We start from the raw sequence: 25259 nt of genomic DNA on the forward strand, positions 1-25259 counted from the left end.
GTGATAAGCATACTCCTTATAATTTAAATATTTTGTTGATATAATAGTCAAATATACTTTACTGAGCTATGTAAAAAGGAATCCTTTTTCAGTAATTATAGTTTAAATTTTTAAAAGGATAATACACTACATTAGTAAAGCTGTACTTCCAAAAGGTTTGCAAATTGTTTCAGTTCTTATTTGGTATGAAATAAAACTTCACAATTATACAACTACCAAGTTATATACAATCTAACTGATGCCCAAAACGAAACTGGGGGTCTACTTTAGTTATTAAGATCTTAATGAGTGACTTTTGAGACTCAGTAAGAAGCTCCATTCAAAGATCAATAAGATAGAGAATGTTAGTAGTGATTAGGAAAATGATAGGATATAATAGGAAAATCCTAAGCATATTGAATTGCATGGCCTGAATTTCTGCTCACATTTTTGAATAATTTTCACTGAGAAATGATCTAGGGGCCAAAACGTTTAGGGGGGAAATATGATAAAGACCTCCCAGGTTTCCATTACTTCAAAATGCAGTTAGGTGGTTGCCTGTCTGAATGCTTCCCCAGATTTTTTTTTTAAAACTACTGCATACAGACAACAGGTAGATAAAAGGAAAAACTGCCCTTTCTTCAAAATAAAATCTTTTTATTGAGAGAAACATTCTGTAATGCAATCATTATCTATGTTTTGAAGTGAGGCAACAGTTATGTCATTCAGTTTTTCTGGCATGCATAGCAATCATACAGTATAATCATGCAGTGTAAATCCTACCATCTCAAGAGGATGTATTGCCCTTCCAAGTAAATGAGCATCAAATTGCAATCTAAATAAAGACCCTTCTACATTCAACAGCTGCACCAACCTGAGATCACTGCTGAACCTCACATCCTCACAATGCCTTAGGGCTTGCAGAAGTCTTTGAAAATTGGGATGATTGAGTTCTGGATTAGATGCTGTTCCAGAGGAAACTGTGTTTCCTTTGGAATTATAAGGTGGATTGTTTTCCAATAGAATGAACTTCTGCCTTGTCCCATTTAGCTGCTCAGAGCTACCCCATCTTTCCTAAAATCAAGATGCCACTGTGCCTTGCCACCAAGCCCCATCCTCTTTAAATTATCTGAGGGGCAATAATAGACGTTACAGCAGCATTTTTATTTTTTGAAATCCCCAAGTAGCCAGCTGTAGAGAGTATTGGTCTACTCAGTGATGTACTTGTCAGGAAGCTAAAAATATTCATTATGTTCCACAAATGAAGCTCCGAGGGCATCAAAACTATGTGGAAGTTATGTGGAAGTTATTCTGATTACAATCTATAATACGTCAGAGCAGAATCAAGTATTTTTTTTACCTGTTTGTTGAAATGTCCTTTATTTTCTTCAAAACTCTGAATTATTATTATACACTTAAAATAATGCACATTATTCCAAAAGTAAGGAAACTATAAATTATTGAGTTCTGTAAAAAAAGAAAGAATTACATGCCACTTCAATATAATTACTTTTTTGAAACAGAACTTGACCTCATGATAGACTGATTGTATCCCATGAAAATCATTAAAAACATCTGTGGTGTATAATATAATGAAAAGTGCCTCATGTTACATACCCAAACCTTCAGATTCAAACAGGCAAGTATCATCCACTCCCACATCTCTGCACCAGGATAAGAAATTTGCTGTATTGTCTCGTGCAAAAAAAGATCCAGATGGGGCATTGGCTTTGCAGGGAATTTTCCTCACTGGCATTTTCTGTAACACAAAGAAAAAGGCTATTGTGAATGTTGGTTCACCTTTGCATACAATGGCAACTCATACTATCTAAGGCACAACCTGTGGCTGGCTAGTTTAGTCCATGAATGGGATTGAGGGTTGAACTTGATAGCCTAAATAATACTGTCCAACTCTATGAAAAGCCTGAAATAGTTTGAAGCAAGGCAGAGTAAGGGTGGGGAAAGGTTGAACGCATGCAAAGAAGGCAAAGGTTTTTAATCAAATAGAAGACAAGATCAGGGAACAGAGAGATGAGATAGTAAACTTGTAGACAACTACTTTGTAGGCAACAAAGGGAACCAATCAGATCTCAGATGACCAGCACACACACAGAATAATCTTGTCATGGCAGACCAGCCTAAAAAATGGTAAAGTTAAACAAGGTGGAGTCCTTGGTGCTCTCTGAGCTTGGTTGTTTGCTTACAGATGTTTCATTACCCATTTGCAACATCATCAGTGCTAGTGAGTGTGTGGTTTGGTCCCTGTTTATATACAGTAGCTTGCCCTGCCAGTGTTGGTGGGGGTGTGGTTTTCTCCTTGGTAGTTCCTTGATTAGGGTATTGTTGTGAGCATCCTAGACCAAGATACAATCCTAGACCAAGCTAGAAACTGTGAGCATCCTAGACCAAGCTAAATGCAAAAATGCTAGGGAATTCCTGGAAGCTTGACACTCAGATACATCAGCCATCAATAAACACATAGAGATAAACCACATTTCCACACCATTCAAAAGACAATAAAAAAGCTAAGAAGGAAACAAAAAGGCCAGAACAAATCCTCTCCAGCAGCCTGCACCCAGATAAACAGGGATTAACACCAGACAAGCAGTCAAGCAGAAAACAATATACCAAGTATGGTATGAACATATGGATCCAAAGCAATATGCATAGTCTACACACACACAAATCAAGTCCTCAGGAATCCCAATTCTGTACAGTCCCTACAGATCACAGAACAACTACTCATACCTGTCTGGAGATTTAAAGTATGTAGAGAATAAGCAAGCAAGCCAAGAGTTTGTCAAAATGACTACACATGCATTGTGAGAATGCAAGCTTAACCCATGACATACTTTTGTGTGACATTATGATGCAAATACAAAAGGTTTGCATCATGATATTGTGATACACATTTCAACAGTTGCTCTCTCTTAATCCCCCCATGGACACCCATGGACATTCTTAGGAATATTTCTATGAATAGCAAAATGCTCATCTTTATGTAGGACACCAACATTTAGATACAGAAATAAAATTATTTGTGATAAGGTACATATGTTCATATACAGATGGAGCAATAATACAGCACACGCTCAAAATTTTCTCATCCCTGAGTAAGTTAGGCTAAAAATAAATTGTTATAATATGCCGTTTCTCTATTAAAATGATTTATGGACTATCTGCTTCTGTTCTGGAGCTGGTTATTAAATTCAAGATTGTGCTTAAGCCAAGTCCTGGGAAGTACAAATGATGTCTGCAAAAGCTTCCAGCTTTGAGTCCAGACATAATTGCATGTAGGGAAAAAACCCAAATAAACAGCCCTAGACAATTCTTGGCAATATCGCAAAACAGTGATGGGAAGGGAGCACACACAAGCAACACAGAACTGACTGGGTTACACTTAACTGTAACTACTGGCAAACTAATTATATCTGATATACCATCCCAGTCAAGAAGATTATTTCAACTATGGAATCATTTTGGGAACATAAAGGATTCTGCTATAAAGCCTCCAGCAGTGTATTAAGTTAACCTTGTTTAGGCCATTTGACCAAAAAAAAAAACAAAAAACCCCTAGATTTTGGGGTGTTATTTGCATTCCACATCATAGCACTCTGGCCCACTCCCTCTCCACATGTACTTAAGATAACAAAATGCAGCCTGTGTAAACATATTTGGAGAGTCACTCTCACTGGGAAATTTTGCAGGAGTACCAGCAGATTAATATTAAATGGCAATCACATCAGGTGAAGCAGATAGGATGGAAGAGTGTAATGGCAAAATATTTCCATTTTCCCACTGACTCCCATTCAGTTTTTGGCCTTCTGTTTATCAGAAGCTTGGAAGCTTATCAGGTGTAACCCTGTGAGAACACTAGATGTGGAGACCAGGCTTTTCTGGATAGCAAAGCATGTATCCCCTTTAAAAAAAAATGATTATGCACCATCAAATCAGTCTCGACTCTTAGCAACCACATAGATTTTCTGCATGATGATCTGTTCCTAACCTGGTCTTTAAGGTCTTCCAACAGTGTACCTATCTCTACTATAAATGACTCCATCCACCTTGCTGCTGGTCATCCTCTTCTCTTTCCTTTCACCTAGAGAATTCTCCCTTCAGCAAAGGATTGTTACCTTGTCGTGGTGCTGGAGCTTGAGCACCTCAATGATGCCATGAGCTAAACCGTGAAGGGCCACCCAAGATGGGAAGGTCATGACAGAGAGGTGAGACTAAATGTGATCCCTGGGGGAGGTAATGGCAACCCACCCCAGTATTCTTGCTGTGAAAACTAAATGGATCAGTACAACCAGAGATATGTCAGTATACCATCGGAAGATGAGACCCCCAGGTCGGAAGATGGTTGCTCATACATGTGTTAGTAATAAAATAGGAGCAGTGATAATACAATAACACCAAATAACTGAGTTATCTGGCAGCAAAAATGAAGACATGATTTAAAGTTCCTTGAAAAAAAAATAATTTCTGTAATCAACAGTGGTTGTGAATGAATAAGGAGAAACTAATTATAAAGCTAATGCATTCTTTACCATATAGTAAAGGTCTAGGGAAGAAAGCATCAATTGTAAGCCCAGAGGCAGAGAAAGCACATTTTTTCCTGAACAGGACTTACTTTTGAGTCAAGATGCATTTTGGTCTGTAGATCAAAATTTAATAAAAATTCTGAATTATAATTTTGAGCAATGTAGCACTATCTCAAGCCATCATTTTCATCATTCCCATTCTGCTCTGAGGTATATGTGATGTCTCTGCAACAGTGAGAGGATTCTACTATGAAAGAAATCTATGGGTAAAAATCATCAGAAATTTCAATTAGGCAAGACCTCAGTGAATGAATGGAAAATACCCATATATAGTAGGTGTGAACAAAAAAGATGTCCTTTAAGAGAGCGAAATGTTCAGAGTCCAGATTACTACTGTAATATGGTTCTTTCACTTCTCTTTCAAAATGCCTATTCTCACAGCATGGGAAAAGATGTTTTGCCATTTGTTTCAGCAGAGTCTGTTTTTTTCACTTACTGCTTTAAAAGAAAAGGGATTGAACTTTTACTGAAGGAGTGGGGGAAATACCTGTTTTCTTCTTACCTAGTACATTTTCAAACACTTACAAATAACTAAAAACTATTTTTACTATTCTCAGCTCTGTAAATGTTAAGTTCTAACTCTGAAATATGAGCACTTATTTAAGAAAGATGTGCTCTCAGATTTGTTTTTAAATGCAACTGATTTTTTTTTATGACTTGAATTTCTCCAGTGTTTGGAACAGATTGTCCTGACATAATTAGGTTTCCATATGGCTAAAGTGACTTTTGTTGACATAGCAGTGTATAGCCACAGTTAGCCTAAAACAGCAGTGCACGCAATTGCTCCTATCAAATATCATCCCCACCCCCACTCCAGGTCTTGTTGATGTGCATGCAGGCAGTTTAAGGCAGGATGTGAAAGTGAGAGTGAAACAGATGATGTCAGCCTGGAAAAATGTGGCCAGGTTCATGCTCACACCCCAAGAGAGGCTATGGATATATGAAATCATATGGAAAAAGAAATAAATTGATATAATTTTTCCAAATGAGGTTCCACCATTTTATTTTACAATGCTGCTTTGGGGATACTCAAAGCGTATTTTAAAATCTTTGGCAAAGAAAAAGGATTTTCTTTCTTTCTTTCTTTCTTTCTTTCTTTCTTTCTTTCTTTCTTTCTTTCTTTCTTTCCTTCCTTTCTTTTTCTTTCTTTCTTTCTTTCTTTCTTTTTCTCCAAAGCTTCTGGCAAATAAGTAAGCCTAAAAGAGAGAGGGTTGTAGTGAGCCAGGCTGCTGCTCAAAGGAGAAGGACCCTGATGGGCTAAATCACTTCAGAAATCTTTTCCGTCCACTGTAGCCATCATTTATACCTCATTTAATCCACTGATTTCTCAGACCTCCCCTCTCCAAAAAAAGAGTCCTCTGTCTGGAGAAGCTATCATTTTCATTCTGTAAATTCCCTCCTAGATTCTTCCTTTATGAGTTGATCTACACTCATGGGAAAAGCACATGAAGGAGAATTTCTTGGACTGCTCTATTTCAGATTGCAACTGCTGGAATATCATCTTTATTCACTTTTCCTTAAGGGGAAAATATCCTGGACATACTGAAATCTAGCATGTCCAGCAGTTGCTGGCTTCCTCCCAAAATCACATTCTTCATCAAGAGAAGAGTTGCTGTTTGCCTGCAGGACTTCAAACTTAAGAGCCCATCTATGCAAACAGTAGCGGTTCATCTCAAGAAAAACTGCTTTGGGATACGGTTAACTGTGATTTAAGGTGACTGAATATTCAAAACAAAAAATACAAAAGCAACTATGGAAGAATATGATTTTACACTGAAAAAAAGCCCAACGTCCGAGCAGTCTTCTCCAACCTGGTGAACTCCAAAGGTCTCAGGCTGCAATTCCTATCACTGCCAATGAGCAGATGTCTTTTAAAAATATATATATACAGTTTTGTCATTCGGGTAGGAATAGATTGAAAAACCATTTAGAGCCATGGTATTATGTTTGACTGGGAGTGGATTCTCCTGTTTTCAGCCTTCTCTCCCAGAGCCTGTATGAACTAGAAGAGTTCACGTATACCTCCATGGCCCAAATCATTCTGTGTAAGTAAATCTATGTTGCTTTACATGGATATAATACACACAGGTATATGTTCAGACCTAGCAACAGGGAAACATAGCCCCATCTTCTCTGACTTACTGAATCTTGCTTTACATTGGTCTTTCTCAACCTCAGGAACTTTAAGATGGGTGGACTTCAACTCCCAGAATTCCCCCAGCCAGCATTCAGATGGTGGGAGTTGAAGTCCACCCCTCTTAAAGTTCCTGAGGTTGAGAAACACTGCTTCACATGGTTCTGTTTTTGAAAACTACAAATAGTGAAATGCTACAGCCAGGCTATTAACTAACTAGATCTGGTTATAGGGAACATACAATCCCAGTGCAGCAACCGTTTCAACAGGTACCAGTTATTTTCAGGAGTAATTCAAAGTACTGTTCATACTCTATAAAATTGTGTATAATTTAATATCTGTTTTTTTAAACACATTCCTCCAGATGAGTCTGAATTTTAATATCTTCAAGAAAATCCTTCGATCTGTTCTGCCAACCTCTGAAGCATGTTTGGCAGGAATTCAAATGACAGCCTCTCTATGGCTACTCTGGAAGGAATTTTAGGAGGTGGGGTGATTTTCTAACCATCTCAAATAACTCTCCACCAACAGGTAAAGATGCATTTATTCAGATGGGGTTTTGGCTGTAAAGCTGATGCACTGGAGTGGCTGCAAAGATAGAACATATAACTGTTTTCAGACTTTGCTACAATTACTATTAGTGCTATCATTTCACCACTCTGCTTTGCCTTTCATATGTTTATTTCTTCATACTGCTGGTTTACCGCACTTCATTGTTTTCTTCCGGCATATCTTGCTATTTTTTTGCCACCTTCTACACCGATGATGGAAATACAGGAACAGATTTAACCAATATAAGCAAACATATTTACGCACTACAGGCTACTGAAATAAAGTCTGGTGGTCTCCTCCCCAGGCTTATTATACCCTCAACGATAATGTAGAATTATCTTTCTTCAGTGCATCTACTTTATGTAAGTCAGAAGTGCTGGCAGAAACTGTTTTTTTCTCCTCATCTATGGCATGTGCTATTTGAATGAGCTCAAACTAAATATTTGACACATGATACATGGACTGAACCTGTTTTTGGAAAAATCTCCCAAATTTCTGGTTTACCATTAAAGGTTTAACTATACATATGCATAACCTACTCTTCCTAAAGAGGAAGTGTGGTTGACCTCCATGTGCTTGTGAATTCACATCATAGTCAGCAAATGGAACTGATCTTTCACTGTTGTGGCATTTCAATTTTGGAAAATCTCTCTATTGAGGCCTTCAAAAACCTAGATGACCATTAGACTGCAGCAGAGGTAAAGAAAACATTTTTTTTGCTATCACCTAATAGTACTCTACATTTCTGTAGCGAAGAGATAGTATGCACTTCTAGCAGAGCTGTACACATTTCAAAAAAGATTTAGAAGTGATTCAGATCTTGCCCAAGTCTAAGCAAAGCACCTCTCTGTTATTCATTAAAGCAGTCTTTCCCAACCTCAGCAGCTTCCTGGCTAGGGAATTCTGGGAGTTGAAGTCCACTCATCTTAAAGTTGTTGAGCATTAAAGGACCCCAATCTTTTTCAGGTTTCCAGGAGAGTCTGAATAAAATGTGTTGCTGCTTTAAGGATCATTCTAACTTTAATGAGTGGAATCCTTAAAGCAGTGGCTTGGGGCGGGGTGGGAGTGGGAGGTCAGGTTTGCCAGATGCCTGAAAAAGGTCAACATCTTCTAATGAGCAGCAGAGAGGTTATGTCTCCAGTGAGGTCTGAAACACTCCTTCTGAATAATTTTCCAAGTGTGCAAATCACTACTCTTCAAGCAATTCTTCAAATAAAGTTTTAGATTTCAGATTAGAACCCTATTATCTGGGATGGGGTTACCTGACATGATTTCTAGCCATTTTAACTGGAGGGTTTTATTTATAAATAAAATGCAGGTGATAATAATTAGCTATATTTAGTTTGTTTTATCATTATGTTTTACTGTGAGCCATTTAGAGTAGGCAGTTTAGGAAGGAGTTTAATTTATGTTAAGAATAGAGGAACAAATAAATAACCTTGGAGAGAGGCATAAAAACCCTTATGCTGAAAGTAGGGAAGTCTTTTTTCAATGCTGTATAATAATAATGTCTACTCTTCCTCCATGAACAAAGGTCCATAATTCAGGATACCATAATAAGTTAGAAATACATATCTTTTACATGCCTGAAACCTTTTGATATATCTGAGTTGCACAATCTCCCATTCCGTCAGTGTTAAATTTCTTTTCTCCAAAATTGTCACTTTGAGATCTGCAACAGAATGTAGGAGTGTTTTGTTATTCTATGTTTGTGGTCTGTCTTTTAATACATCCTCCCTGGAAATCAATCAGGCTCTGCTTTGTCTACTGATCTCACTGGGTAGTTAGTTCAGTCTCCTGAATGCCTGGTTTAATTCCATTTAATTCCATTCTATTCTATCAAGTGTGTCAGAACAAATGTCACTGTAGTGTAGAGCCTTGCTATAGATGATAGACTTGGTGGTGTGTTCTGGGTGGAAGCTGGAAGCCTGTGTATGTGCATAGAGATCTGTAGCTTTCCTGTGTAACATGATGTTTATGTGTACATTGTCTAGTTTTACTGTGGCATCAGGTTAATCAGGCAGGAAACTATTGAAATCATAATGAGAGATTCATTTCCATGGGAGATTTATTCTATGATATTCAACTCCATCAGAGATTCATTTCTTTCATCTCAACAAGAGATATGAGTTGATGCAGAGAGATGATGGGCTCACCTTCATTGAATATGTTTAAGTGGAGGCCAGATAGTTTTCCCATTTTGAATGTGGATACTTTAATCTGATTTCCGGAAGATTGTTGGCCTTGATGTTCTAAATGGCTCTCTGCAATTCTGTGATGTAACCAGGTCCATTCTGGAAACAAGCATGTATGCTTTCTTAATCAACAGGGTATTTCCAAGGCCTTCAACTCCATCAACCCATATGGTCTGGCATTATGTAGAAGGCAAGCCTCTTATGGCTTTTCATTGTGTGCACTAATTACTTCATAATGAATTCTTCCCTTCGAAATTCAACATGCAGCCTTGCACTGCCGAACACCAACCATCACAGCATATGGAGGAGGGGGGTATAAAGTATTATCCACAAATGTATCCCGCACTGTTAGAGGTTGAAGAACTACCTGTTACATGAGAAGTTGTGGAAACATGTTCTTTTTATGGAAAGTAGTAGTAGCTGCTTGTTATTTCATTCTGATTAACCCAGCAATTTGTGCTCAACTATCAAGATGAACAGTGATTGGAAAACAGAGCTGTTTATAAGCTGCAGATTCACAGGGACAAGAATGAAAAAACTGTAATTGACAAGGGAAAAGAAAAAAAAAACACATGTTGTTTATAAAGGACTTTGGGAAGTAATTGCAGTTTAACTACTTTGTGGTGCAACAAAGCTGAAGTGATCCCACAGTGGACAACAGTGGCCAAACTCCTTTTTTATTCTCATTCTCCAAGAGAAGGAAGGAAGGAAATGTAATTTCTCTCACAAATTTTCCAAAAAGAGACTGGTTGTACTTCTTTCATTTCAACCCAAGTATCTGTGTCATTAAATGCAGCATCAAAAAAGCACTACTGGGCTTGGCCAAAGGCCTATCCTGTCCAGTATTCTTACAGAGGCACTTACTGTGAAGCCCATTTGCAGGACATGGGCATGAGAGTATTCTCCACGTAATGACTAATTTACTGTATAATGATATTTGCTACCAATAGCTTTACTTTCCATGAATTTCCCTATATTGCCTTTAATGAGGCCTGTGAAGATTGCTCCAACTCCACCTTAAAGTTTTGCCTCCATCTGGATCCCCTCACTAATCTTATTCAGGATGATACCTTAACTTGAAAAATCAAGTTGCTCTGCAACTTAATGACTTAATGAAAGTGGCCTCTGATCATAAGAGTGTTGCTAGAAATGGGACCCTGATAATAAAGTCTGGTTCAAAATGGCATGAACATTCTGATCTGGAACTTCAAAGAAAGTGCGGCTTTGATCCAGGATGCCATGTTCAAGGGGCACATTGATCAAGGTAAAGCACCCCTCTGAATATAAGCAATCCCTATTTTTAATGCACATATCATTATCACTTCATGTAGAAGTTTTCAGGAGTTAAATAGCCCCAAGGTTAAGAATCACTTCTCTTTTGGTTCTGAATCTCCCTTCGTACATTACAGTATATAAATGTATGATTTAGTATTTAAAAAGAGGGAGAAAAATGTATTTCTATCATATGCCTCTGTGTCCTTTTTACAAACATTTATCTCTAAAATACAAGTAACTTCAAATACTATAAATAAAGACTGCATAACTTCATAAATTCTAGAATCCTTCAACAAGTCCCTGAAGTTTATCAAAGCTAATACATAACAAAGACTAATAAAAAGCTAATAAATTGGGTCATTTCTTAATATATGTCTTAATATATTAATATTTCTTAATATGGTGGCTTGTATCAAGAGTTTTGTTTGTGGTGTTAGAAGTTTTGTAAACATAATTGAATGGTGATAGAGGATAATAGGTGAAAAACAAAGACAGAAATACTGTTGTTGTTTTTTAAATCCCACATTGTAAACTAGCTAAAAAGTGGGTTTTGAAAGTTAGTAGGAAACTGTTTCAGACATATTTTATTAACTTTAAAAGGCTCTTCAGATGTACATTGTAGAGAACTACCATTAACTATTCCATTACCCCAATCTTGTAAACTGCATCCATTCTTTCCAAAGAACCAACCTTTGACTCTCAATTTTTACAACTGCAGACAGTAAAATATGACTAACAATAATAAAAATTATGTGCAGATTCCAAGCAGCAGTTTGGACCACATGGAATGTGTTGTCATATTCAACTTATCTCCTTTGGTTTCTCATTATATCTTAATGGATGGTCTCATGCTATGTAGTTGTCCAAAATTTACCATTCCCACCCCCAACCCCCCACTCCCTTGCAAAATTAGTTCCAAATGGTGCTTTGCCTTTTATGGGCCAACTGTCAACCCAGGACAGCAATTTAGATAATATAAAAAACGTCTGTGTGTGTGTACATGTGGATAGGGATGGACAGATAGACAGACAGATTTTGCTGACATTTCTGAAATTGCCAGATATTCAGAGAAGTTGATGCTGTCACTCAAAATGTTCACTGGGAATTTCAGTCTTGACTCGTCTGAAATTTAATTTGACACTCTTCTAAAACATTTCATTTCTCTTTCCCCTCTGTGATAAAGCTTTAATTTTTTCTGTAACTCTTCCAATCAGAGACCACAAAGAAGCTGCTGGGATCTGGGGAATACAAAGCTGGATAAGTCTTTTTTTTTTTTCTTTCTTTCTTTAATGGCTCCATGATTTAAAAAACATGCTGGAATGTTAACAGAGGGAGCCAAATTTCCAAAACCAACCTTGACTGAGTGAAATTCTGAAACACAGTTTTTTTATTGTACACTTGACTAGAAAGCTGAGATATTTACAAAAACAGATATATGAACACGCTTGCTTCAGACACTTTGCCTTCATCTGACTTGTTCAGATAAGTTCTGAGCTCTTTATAGAATTGTAAAACTAATCTGATTGGGGCTAAACATTCAGGAGGTCCCTATATTATACTGTACCCATGATTTCTTCTGTGGGAAAGATGATGCCTCTGTGGAAAAAGATAAGCTTAATATGAAAGCACAGAAAAATGAAGTATACACAGAAGTATGCAGAAAGGTGTGCACTCTTACACACAAAAAATATCTAGATGCTTTACTACAGACTTGGTTTATTTGTTATTGTTATTTCTGCATATGTATCCCATCATTCCTTCAGCAGCTGAAGGCAGTGTTCTCAACACACTCCCTATCCATTTTATCTTCACCAGAATCATGTGAGATAAACTAGGCTAAGAGATTGGCCTCAAGTCCCCTAGAATGCTTTGTGGCTGATGGGCCTGGAACATGGATCTCTTCTCAACCCCTGTCCAGCACTTTAATTGCTCCAAACTCCCAGTAGTTGACAGCATAGCTCTGACATTACCCAGCGCTATCCCATCAAACCAAGTCTTATCTTATTTAGTTTCAAATCTAAAGGCTGGCAAGTTGTGGGCAAAAAGTATAGAACTAACCACATCCTCTTCTGCTCTAAACTTGGAACCCTGAACCCTAGATGACCTAATCTAATAGATTATCATATATCTGATGGATTAGAAGTGCCAAAAGGCAAGTGAACAATCAATTTGGGGCTCTGTGGTAAAAAGGATGGATGTCTTCTGATAGAACATATCAGAGAGTCCTTGGTGCTCTCTGAGCTTGTTTTCTTGCAGACGTTTCATTGCCCAACTAAGCAACATCTTCCACGCTAGAAGGGAATGGGGTTCGCTCTCTGTTTATATATACTGTAGTAGTTTGCCCTGACAGTGTTGGTGGGGCTGTTGTTCTTTCCTTGGTAGTTCCTTGATTAGGGTGTTGTATACTGCTTGATTGTTCATCTGGTGTTAATCCTGGTGTTAATCTTTGTTTATCTGGGTGATGACTGCTGGCAAGGAGGTGTTCTGGTCTTTTTGTTTCCTTTTTAGCTTTTTTTATTATCTCTTTTGAATGGCATGTAAATGTTGTTTACCTCTATGTGCCTGTTGATGGCTGACTTGTCTGAGTGCCAAGTTTCCAGGAATTCCCTGGTATTTTTGGATTTGGCTGGGTCTAGGATGCTCAGTTTTCCAGTTGGAAGTATGGTTAAGTCTGTCCATCTGTTGTGAGATTAAGGAGTTTTCATTATGTCTTCTGACTGCTAGTTGGTGTTTGTGGATGTGCTCTGCTAGTCTTCTGCCTGTCTGTCCTACACAGTGGCTGTAACAGTCCTTGCACTGTATGTTGTAGATGACTCTTTTTTTTTTCTTCTTGGGTCTTTTGGTTTACCTAAGATGTTTTGGAGGGCTTTAGTTGGTTTATGTGCTAGAGTGATGCCGTGTGGTTGTGATAGTCTGTTGGTTGTTTCTGAGATGTTTCTGATGTATGTCAGCATTATTCTTTTCATAGCTTGTGTTAGTTCTGCTGTGGTGAGGTGAGTGGTCAGGAACTTTTTGATAAAGTTGCGTGGGTATCCATTTTGTTGGAAGAAGTTGTGGGGTCTGGTTCCTTTTTCTAGTGTTCTGGATAGCTGCAGTGTGTTTGTGCTCGTCTGAATAATGTTCTTACACAGCTCCTCTTGTGGGAGGTTGGGCTGTTACTTTGGTAATGGAGCACTTGGTTAGTGTGGGCTGTTTTTCGATAGACTTGTGTTCCTAATTTGCCATTGTTTCCTCTACCAATGAGGATATCCAAGAAGGGTAGTGTGTTGTTTTCTTCTTCCCTTGTGAATTTTATTCCTTTGAAGATGTTGTTGATAGTTTAATGTGTCTTCTTTAGTTGCTCCTTTTTTTATTATGACAAAGGTTTCATCTACATACCGGATCCATACTTTTGGTTGTATGCATGGGAGTGTTATAGATAGAACATATGCCTGGCTTTGAATTTGATAAACTTGGTATTTTTTTTTTTCATTTTCCCTGGCAAAATGGCTAAGGGTACTGAGAATTTTCTTCATAGAATAAAGTGCAGATAGATCAATGCATTACATCAAATAAACTTATGATGCATTTTCTCTATTATATTAAAGGGCTTAAAATTTTTTACAGAAATTTCAGGTAGTTCAGGGAGATCAATATTCCTCAGAGCTAACAAACATAAGCTGCCTGCCTCAGACCTTTTCTGTAGTATACTCCAAGTATAAAAGCAAAATCTGGAGAATGAAGAATGCATCACCAGGATAGTATATCAGAGATCTCTACCACAAGAACGTCTCACAATCTGCTGTTTTAATTTAAATTTGAAAATCTTATTGGCTCCTCAGAACTGATGTAGCTACTCAGTTCTGTCTTGGTCCATTAATCACTTACTTTTTTTGTATAATTTCTTAGGAATTTGTATAAACCTAAATCTCCATTTATGCCCAGAGCTGTGACACCATCCAATAATCTAGGCTCCTTATGCTCACACACTGTCTCACATTACAACCCACTAAGCAGTTATAAAGTTATCTGGGCCATTTTAAAGTACTTAAGAAACAACATGACAGTGATATATTATCATGACTCTAGTCCAACCAGAATGGCACCCCCTTCTTTCAATAATTAAACAATATACAGTATTTTCCTTCCCTTAATGCAGAAGAGGTCATTCCATTCTAAAAGTGATTGAACTATACTAAGAAATCAAGTGAAAAAATTAAGCACACTTAGTATTTGGGGGAGGAAATTTATGTATCTGTAGAAAAATCGAATGAGTCTGGAGATGATTACCAGTGGTAAGAAGTTTAATTTGTAGCTAAGGGTCATTTTACTCATCACCCAGACAGACTAGTCAGTTCTATTCACCCAATGGAATAGTAGAACAATTGCTTTCCTGTAGCTTAAATGATACTGTCTAACAGCAAAGGAAGAACAAGAGGAGCATAGATTCAGTTGGAAAGGACAATGGCAAATTCAGAAATGGATCAGCCTGAAGCCTGTTTCTTTTGACACACATTTTAATCTTGGATGGCTTGTTCAAAGAGAAGATATTGAGTGAACTGTTTGGCCCAGTGTCATTTAAAATATGGGGTCCTATACTGTCCTATTTTATACCTTGTGTTCCATGTCTTCATCCCACATGGACAATTTGCAGCTGGATCACAGCTGAACCTTGTTTGTTTAGTCCATGAAGCCCTTGTAGTTGCATCTAGGGAAGTGCAAAACATCTGACTCTGAAACCTCACAAAACTCCCTGTTCTAGATGCAACTGATCTGAATACAAAATAGGATGTTTTGAGTTCAAAACACTCTCTCACACACACAAATCAAGGTAGCCTGTTTTATGCTCAAAATAACACATCTGCATTCAAATGACACAGTTTGCAAATCTATAGTTGCATTTAACTTCCCTGTAGGCGATCTGTTATCAGCTGCACCATGGGAACAAATTCTCGTTACTTGTTGCAGCAAAACAACCATCTTAGCTGGGATCACTGGGGATTCCCCTAATTTCTCCTCCACCCCTTATCAGCAATCTTGTTCATTTATCACCTCCCAGCATAGCAATCTCTGATTGCTCTTTCCTGCTATTATCCTAATCTTGATTAGGTTTGTGGAACAAGAAGGTAAACCTTCCTGTCCCATGAGTCCCATGAGTCTGAGCAAGATCTCAGCAATAAGAGATTAAATTTTGCTCTTTTTTTCCCCAACAAATGGAGATGAGATGGTGGAAACTGTGAATAAAAAAAACAAAACAAAACTGAGAACATACTGTAGGTGATATTGATGGTGCCTGCCTGTCCAGTGTTGATTTGTTATCAATTAGCACTGCATACTTATAAAAGGAGGACATTCACAGCTTATGGAGTATTCTTAAAAGCTTGCTTATTTATTTATTTTTTATCCCGCCTTTATTATTTTTATAAATAATTCAAGGTGGGGAACATACTGTAATACTCCTTCCTCCTCCTATTTTCCCCACAACAGCAACCCTGTGAGGTGAGCTGGGCTGAGAGAGAGAGTGACTGGCCCAAGGTCACCCAGCCGGCTTTCAGGCCTAAGGCGGGACTAGATCTCACAGCCTCCTGGTTTCCAGGCCAGCACCTTAAGCACTAGATCATATCACCTTTTCACATTTTTTGACTGGCCAAATTACTCATGCTGTAGAAAGATTATACTACATTTGAAGATAGTTCAAAAACACTGCTGTTAGTTCAGAAAACTGTATCACTAGGGTATGGCAGTGGGAAGTTGTTTCCTTTGGACATAGAAATGTTTAGGTGGGCAATGCAAAGTTCTAGTCCTACCTATAAACTCCTTAATAAAACCAATGCATATGAAAGACTGTTTAACGCCATTCACCAAGTTCATACAAGGAGAAGTCTTTTCAGGTGTGTGCCCATCACCATGAACTCATTGAGGAGCAGTCATCCACAGGATGTTTTGCTGTTGTCAAGGTGACAAAAGCAGCATCACACCATAAGCTCACAACTTTTATGTGTGTGTGTAATGTCATAATGCATGTTCAAAACAGGCAAAGCTTGTGTTGTGATGGCATGATACTGCTTCCATCATATGCCCCCAGTGAGATACAGTACCAACAGATGCCTCTGGTGAGGTGTGAATAAGTGATAGCATTCCATCCAAGATCTCCTTTTTTTCATTTCTACCCCTGACCATGAATATTTTTTTAGGCATTTTAAGTAATGGGGCACCTAGCCAATCTTGACTGATCTTGAAAAGCTAAGCAAGGTGGGATTAGGTTAGTATTTGGACAACGGATCACCAGGACATCCCAGGAGTGAAGATTGTTTGGAAAGTTGAAAATAAAAACATTCTTGAAGATGATGATACGAAACCCGTTGTATGTTATTTTCAACGAAGTCACCAAGAGTTGATACTCTATCTTCGGTACTAGTTTGCTTTAGCTAGTGCTATTTGACAATGTTCTTTATACACTGTTTATATTTACATTCTACTATATCCTTGGGGGGATATTTAAATCCTTCACAGAACAAGCAAAATGAAATATTAACCAACTCTGAAAGCATACCTGCACACTCTATCCCTCATGTTCTGGAACAAACTAGAAGATCATACAGTGCTGTTAAAAAAATGAGATTGAAATATACACCACTTTGAATTAACCAGTCTTTTGAACTACTTAGTGAAGCTGCAGAATGTAGCTTTTTTGAGGTTTTTTTTGTTTGGCTGGTTTCTACCAGAGGCAAAAGGCAGTGCTCATTATTATCCCTCCTTCAAGTTTTTCCCCTCAAAAGCAATATGGTGAAGTAGGCTGGGCTGAGGGAAGGTGACTAGCTCAAATTCACCAAGTCAGCTTTCATGACTAAGAACGGATTTGAATTTGGATCTCCAGATTAACCACTCATCTTTAGCTTTGTTCATGTAACAGTGTTTCAAGAAATGTTTACAACAATTTAAGAATCAAGCAAAAAAAACACAAAACCCTATAAAACAAAAGGATTTTATTTCAGTTAGACCATTTCCACTGCCCTGATTTATGCCCCTCCATTTCTATCCATGTGCTCTTGTGCCTAATTACTTCAAGGTATCGGTGTCCTTTCTTACCTGCTACTCCAACCCTTCCATGTCATTCCACCTATATTATTTCATCTAGTTTCCTCCTATGAAGAAACCTGAGTTTTCCCCCAAGGATTGAAATCATTCCAAGTAACAGTTAGATTTCCATATGCCCTCCAAAGAAAGACATTCATATATTTACAATAATCCCTCCAGAAATATTTCACAAAAGCGTAGAAACCCATAGAAAATTCTGCACACTACCTAGGTACTCTTATCCTGCTAAATTTCATTGAAATCAATCCTGAAGATTTTTTCCTTAACAAATGTCTGCCACACTTACATATGTGTATTTGCATATATTAATTGTCTATAAGTTACCACCTCATTTGCAAATCTCTCATCTGGACAAATCATGGATACATTACTTCCATAAACATATATTTACAGAGAAATAGAAGAAATTTCAGCTAAGCAAGAATAAATCTGTATATGTTTATTCTGTAATAAGTCCACCAAGTTTAATGGTGCTTAATCCCAGGTAAATATGCATAGACTGTTACTATCCTGGAATAGACCGGTTTAGCCAACTGGCACCATAGAAGCTTGGATAAAAACTGAGGAAGATGATCCTTGGAATAGTGAGCTGTTTTTTTTCCCTTTTGCTTGCAATAAAGAAACAGATCAGTAGAATTCTCTATGCTGGACCACAGACACAAGTATGTTTCTGCAGTGGAGAGCCTACTGACTCATGGGAGTTCTCCACTGACTGAAGATCCTGATTTTCTACAATCCTAATTCATGTGCAGAACTTCCATGGTTATGTGGCATATATCTTGCAGTGTGGAAAAATGCGAGCACTGGTAGCTGCTTGTCTTTATCCCTCTCTTTTCCCTCTTTGGTCACCTTTCAACCACTTTCCATCTCTCACCTATTTGCTTTTGTTTCAACCAAATTTCCAATGGTATTATTCTCAACAAATGTAAAAAGCAATTCCACCCATATACTCCATCCAAGTTACAGATAATTTGGAGGAAAAAAAAAACATCTTCCTTTGAGGTAAATCTGGATTTTTTTTAAAAGAGAGAACCATTAATAGTTTTTCATTGCAAAAGTCCTGGAATCTGTCCTTGTACAACCTGGAGACTGACTGGACATGCATTTTCCTGGGCAAGGTTTTTCAGAAGTGGTTTGCCATTGCCTCCTTCCTTGGGCTGAGAGAAACTGACTGGCCCAAGGTCATCCAGCTGGCTTTGTGCCTAAGGCTGAACTAGAACTCACAGTCTCCTGGTTTCTAGCCTGATGCCTTAACCTCTACACCAAACTGGCTCTCTACAGTGTAGTACTAGAGAGACTCTAATTTGAATGTCTGCCCATTCCATCTGATCATGCAGGCTTCCTTATCACCACCAGACCAGCTTTTTCTTCCCTCTTCTCAACATCACCTCCAATAATTTTATAGTAGTTGCTTGATCGCAAAAGCTTCCTTTATGACTGATATTTTTAAAGTAACCTAATGAAAGTGTTTTTTTCCAATACGGGTGTTGGAAAACTTTCAACTGTGTTTCCTTGCACAAAATTCATTGCAACCTGCATTATCTACCTGGCTCATAACTATCTAAAACAGGGACTGGCAACTTCAGATTTGCATGTAGAACTGCAAGAGTTCTTAAACAGTTTCAGAACTTTTCCAGATTTCAATTTTCCACTATTTTGAGGGAGGAAGCACATGGAAATTGTACTGTAAGCCTAAACTGACTTAATACAATTTAAGCAAGACAGCCTCCATATACCCTCAGAAGGAAGCAAGTTTACTCAGTGCTCAAGAAAGCAGCATTGATCAGGACCATTATATGAATATTAAGCAAGTGACTCCCAGTCTCAATGACTGCAAAAAGACTGGCCAAAGATCCATTTACCTGAAAGAGCAAGAATAAAATGCTTAGGATTTAAACCTTGGGGCTGATACATATATTTTGATTCTCTCTCTCTCTCTCTCTCTATATATATATATATATATATATATATATATATATGAATGAATGACTGACTGACTGACTGAATGACTTCCTTTTTGTCTTCCAAAAAGCAACTTACCTCACAGTATCAAGTTTGTGAACCTTCTGCTGTTAGCTAGTTACTGACTAGCTAACTTTGTACTTATTTATTTATTCATTCCATTTACATACTGTCTAATCAAATGCAGACTCATAGCAGTTTATAATAACAAATTCAGGATTCAGGGAGTTTCTTGTTCAAATGGGCATACCACAGCCTCTTCTGATATTATCCCTTCCCACAAAGTGGTATTGTTAATTTCCTATAACCAGGCAATTATACCTCCACCTGCTGTGCAGAACACAAGTAGTGGGAATCAAGGTTGGAAAGCACCCTGTCCAGTTTATCAGAGTTCATAAACCAAAAATAATCCCAGATAACATGTGTAAACATTGCCCCCACCAGATCCAATCTATAAGAAGTCAAGGTTTTGGTGAATCTGAACAACTTTGTGGTAACAAAGTGAATGCGGTGGCCAGACAGGGTGTCTACCTGTCTCATTTCTCCCTAACAGAAAGTTAGTAACTGTAAACAAGACTGCTGGCTGACAGCCCAGCAAAGCAATCAGGAAATAGAGGTAGAGATGCTTCACCACCCATATCACAGTGTTGGCCCAAACTTGATCTTGCTTGGTGAGATTCACTCTTGGTGTTTATCTACTGGCACTCTGGGATTTGCTGCTCCCACTTTATCTCTCAGAGTTCCTCTGTAATCCAATGAACCAACCAGGATCAAGGAACAGAGAGAAGCTGCTTGACAATAATAATGAGAGCCTAGACCAGCTCTGGTGGCCAACAGTGAACCAGGTAGTGTCTAACAAGCCACTGAGAGATTCCTGAAATGCCCATCAGAATCTGTGAGAATCCATGAGATGCCTGAGGCACAATCATCCCACCGAGATACCCAGATGGCAGTCAATCTTACATGGACTACGAAATGATCTGACCATAGCAAAGAGCAATGCTATGTTCTTGTTATGCTCTCTGTTATGCGACAGTTCTGAGGCAAAAATGAGATTTAATATATGACTAGTTGGACAGAGATTACCTGGTACAAGTCTTTGGTTGCCATGGAGACTATGAAATCTCAAATTCTCCCAGTCCCAGCCTCAGGAGACTGAAGTTTGAGACTGAAGTCACCCAACAATGTTAGGGTTGAGTTTGGAAAAAGTAGAACTTGGCTTTGTCTGTGTATATATGATGTGGCTAAATCTAAAAACTCCTTTATTTGTTTGTCTTAAATTAAGTACTGATTTTTCAGAGACTCTGGAACATGGGTGCAACTCAACAGTCCAGACAAAAATACAAGCAGCTTTATATTCTTCTGAAAATAATCCTATCCAGATGGATTAACACATGTTAACACCATGTTACATCTTCCCAATTCAAAGCATACGTTAGAAACATCTTTATTCCAAATACTAAAAAGAAAGTTTTTGAGAAACTGGAAGACATTATACTTGCACAATATTAGTAATGTTAGAATAGTAGCAGGAGGAAAGTATAATGCAATTTTAAAAGCCAGTTATTCCACAATTCCCTTTTCTTGCTAATAGATCGTATTCATGGATTGTTATGTTTGGAGGGATTAGTGACCCTGTAGATTTAAATGTCATCTTCTACTGGTCTTGGACCAAAATAAAGTATGTCTGAAATTTGATTTGAAAATGCTAATTTATGAACAGCAGTTTTATCTCACGCTATCTCAAATTGTGAGGTGGAAGCTGCCAGTTTGGAAGTACTCCAATACAGTATCAAAATCTCCTTCTATAGAAAAAGAAAACAAAAGATGTACCTATCATCTGTACCTCTGGGGTGGCTTTCATGAGTTCTTTTCCTCTTGGTGGAAATTGGCACAAGTGATGTTAATAATAGCTACCATTATTTGCTATCCACTAGGACACCCTCCAGTGCTGCCTTCTTCTGCATTCATTGGCTTAATATCCTTTACTGAATTAGTGTTAATAAACTAAATTTATCTTACTCTATCTGGCCGGCTATTGACACTCAGACTCTGAAAAAAGTAGAAATGTTGTCATTTAACTTGTAATTTTGTTGTTGTTGTTGTTGTTGTTGGACTGGGCATGATATCTGATGCTAATTTTGTACCTGTACCCAGGTTGCACCTTCAGCAAAGGATCGTTACCTTGTCGTGGTGCTGGAGCTTGAGCACCTCAATGATGCCATGAGCGAAACCGTGAAGGGCCACCCAAGACAGGAAGGTCATGACAGAGAGGTCAGACTAAATGCGATCCCTGGGGAAGGTAATGGCAACCCACCCCAGTATTCTTGCCGTGAAAACTCAATGGATCAGTACAACCAGAGATATGTCGGTATACCATCGGAAGATGAGACCCCCAGGTCGGAAGATGGTCAAAATGCTACTGGGGAGGAACAGAGGATGAGTTCAACTAGCCCCAGACGTGATGACGCAGCTAGCTCAAAGCCAAAAGGACGGCTAGCAGCCGACGGTGCTGGTGGTGAACGGCGAATCCGATGTTCTAAGGATCAACACACCATTGGAACCTGGAATGTAAGATCTATGAGCCAGGGCAAATTGGATGTGGTTATTGGTGAGATGTCAAGATTAAAGATAGACATTTTGGGCATCAGTGAACTGAAATGGACTGGAATGGGCCACTTCACATCAAATGACCACCAGATCTACTACTGTGGACAAGAGGACCACAGAAGAAATGGAGTAGCCTTCATAATTAATAGTAAAGTGGCTGAAGCAGTGCTTGGATACAATCCAAAAAACGATAGAATGATCTCAATTCGAATTCAGGGCAAGCCATCTAACATCACAGTGATCCAAATATACGCCCCAACCACAGATGCTGAAGAAGCTGAAGTAGAGCAGTTCTATGAGGATCTGCAGCACCTAGTGGACAACAGGCCTAAAAGAGATGTTATTTTCATCACAGGAGACTGGAATGCTAAGGTGGGCTGTCAAATGACACCTGGAATTACAGGTAAGCATGGCCTGGGAGAACAAAACAAAGCAGGACATAGGCTGATAGAATTTTGCCAAGACAACTCACTCTGCATAACAAACACTCTATTCCAACAACCTAAGGGATGGCTTTATACATGGACTTCACCAGATGGACAACACCGAAATCAAATTGACTACATCCTTTGCAGCCAAAGGTGGCGGACATCTATACAGTCGGTAAAAGCAAGACCTGGAGCTGACTGTAGTTCAGATCACGAACTTCTTATTGCACAATTTAGGATCAGACTAAAGAGATTAGAGAAGACCCACAGATCAGCTAGATATGAGCTCATGAATATTCCTAAGGAATATGCAGTGGCGGTAAAGAATTCATTTAAGGGACTGGACTTAGTAGATAGGGTCCCAGAAGAACTCTGGACAGAAGTTCGCAACATTGTTCAGGAGGCAGCAACAAAATACATCCCAAAGAAAGAGAAAACCAAGAAGGCAAAATGGCTGTCTGCTGAGACACTAGAAGTAGCCCAAGAAAGAAGGAAAGCAAAAGGCAACAGTGACAGGGGGAGATATGCCCAATTAAATTCAAAGTTCCAGAGGTTAGCCAGAAGAGATAAGGAATTATTTTTAAACAAGCAATGCGTGGAAATGGAAGAAGACAATAGAATAGGAAGGACAAGAGACCTCTTCCAGAAAAATTAGAAACATTGGAAGTAAATTCCAGGCAAAAATGGGTATGATAAAAATAAAGATGGCAAGGACCTAACAGAAGAAGAAGAGATCAAGAAAAGGTGTCAAGAATATACGGAAGACCTGTATAGGAAGGATAACAATATTGGGGATAGCTTTGATGGTGTGGTCAGTGAGCTAGAGCCAGACATCCTGAAGAGTTGAATGGGCCTTAAGAAGCATTGCTAATAACAAGGCAGCAGGAGATGACGGCATCCCAGCTGAACTGTTCAAAATCTTGCAAGATGATACTGTCAAGGTAATGCATGCTATATGCCAGCAAATTTGGAAAACACAAGAATGGCCATCAGATTGGAAAAAATCAACTTATATCCCCATACCAAAAAAGGGAAACACTAAAGAATGTTCAAACTATTGAACAGTGGCACTCATTTCACATGCCAGTAAGGTAATGCTCAAGATCCTGCAAGGTAGACTTCAGCAATACATGGAGCGAGAATTGCCAAATGTACAAGCTGGGTTTAGAAAAGGCAGAGGAACTAGGGACCAAATTGCCAATATCCGCTGGATAATGGAAAAAGCCAGGGAGTTTCAGAAAAACATCTATTTCTGTTTTATTGACTATTCTAAAGCCTTTGACTGTGTGGACCATAACAAATTGTGGCAAGTTCTTAGCAGTATGGGGATACCACGTCATCTTGTATGCCTCTTGAAGAATCTGTATAACGACCAAGTAGCAACAGTAAGAACAGACCACAGAACAACGGAATGGTTTAAGATTGGGCAAGGAGTACGGCAGGGCTGTATACTCTCACCCTACCTATTCAACTTGTACGCAGAACACATCATGCGACATATTGGGCTTGAGGAATCCAAGGCTGGAGTTAAAATCGCTGGAAGAAACATTAACAATCTCAGATATGCAGATGATACCACTTTGATGGCTGAAAGTGAAGAGGAACTGAGGAGCCTTATGATGAAGGTGAAAGAAGAAAGTGCAAAAGCTGGCTTGCAGCTAAACCTCAAAAAAACCAAGATGATGGCAACCAGCTTGATTGATAACTGGCAAATAGAGGGAGAAAGTGTAGAAGCAGTGAAAGACTTTGTATTTCTAGGTGTGAAGATTACTGCAGATGCTGACTGCAGTCAGGAAATCAGAAGATGCTTAATCCTTGAGCAATGACAAATCTCGATAAAATAGTTAAGAGCAGAGATATCACACTGACAACAAAGATCCGCATAGTTAAAGCAATGGTATTCCCAGTAGTAACATATGGCTGCAAGAGCTGGACCATAAGGAAGGCTGAGAGAAGGAAGATCGATGCTTTTGAACTGTGGTGTTGGAGGAAAATTCTGAGAGTGCCTTGGACTGCAAGAAGATCAAACCAGTCCATACTCCAGGAAATTAAGCCAGACTGCTCACTTAAGGAAATGATATTAAAGGCAAAACTGAAATACTTTGGCCACATAATGAGAAGACAGGACACCCTGGAGAAGATGCTGATGCTAGGGAGAGTGGAGGGCAAAAGGAAGAGGGCTGACCAAGGGCAAGGTGGATGGATGATATTCTAGAGGTGATGGACTCATCCCTGGGGGAGCTGGGGGTGTTGACGACCGACAGGAAGCTCTGGTGTGGGCTGGTCCATGAAGTCACGAAGACTCGGAAGTGACTGAACGAATAAACAACAACAACCAGGTTGCACAAATGGCATAAATGGAGGTGAGGCAGACACCTTCACTTCCAGCCTTCCATAACAATTTGAAAACCTGGTTCTGCCACCTTGCCTGGGATGGGCAGGGCAA

The 25259-nt window shown here is 38.7% G+C and overlaps 1 protein-coding gene across 1 annotated transcript in view; it reads right to left on the reverse strand.

Annotated features, from left to right (window-relative positions):
* GAS2 (growth arrest specific 2) overlaps positions 1-25259 on the reverse strand; it is a 124091-nt gene that overhangs the window by 57519 nt on the left and 41313 nt on the right. The window contains exon 4 of the mRNA XM_063289561.1: positions 1597-1738. Coding sequence (XP_063145631.1) covers positions 1597-1738 — 142 coding nt within the window. The remainder of the gene's footprint in view (positions 1-1596; positions 1739-25259) is intronic.

This window comes from Candoia aspera, chromosome 1 (assembly GCF_035149785.1).
Source record: "Candoia aspera isolate rCanAsp1 chromosome 1, rCanAsp1.hap2, whole genome shotgun sequence".
Classification (NCBI taxonomy): domain Eukaryota; kingdom Metazoa; phylum Chordata; class Lepidosauria; order Squamata; family Boidae; genus Candoia; species Candoia aspera.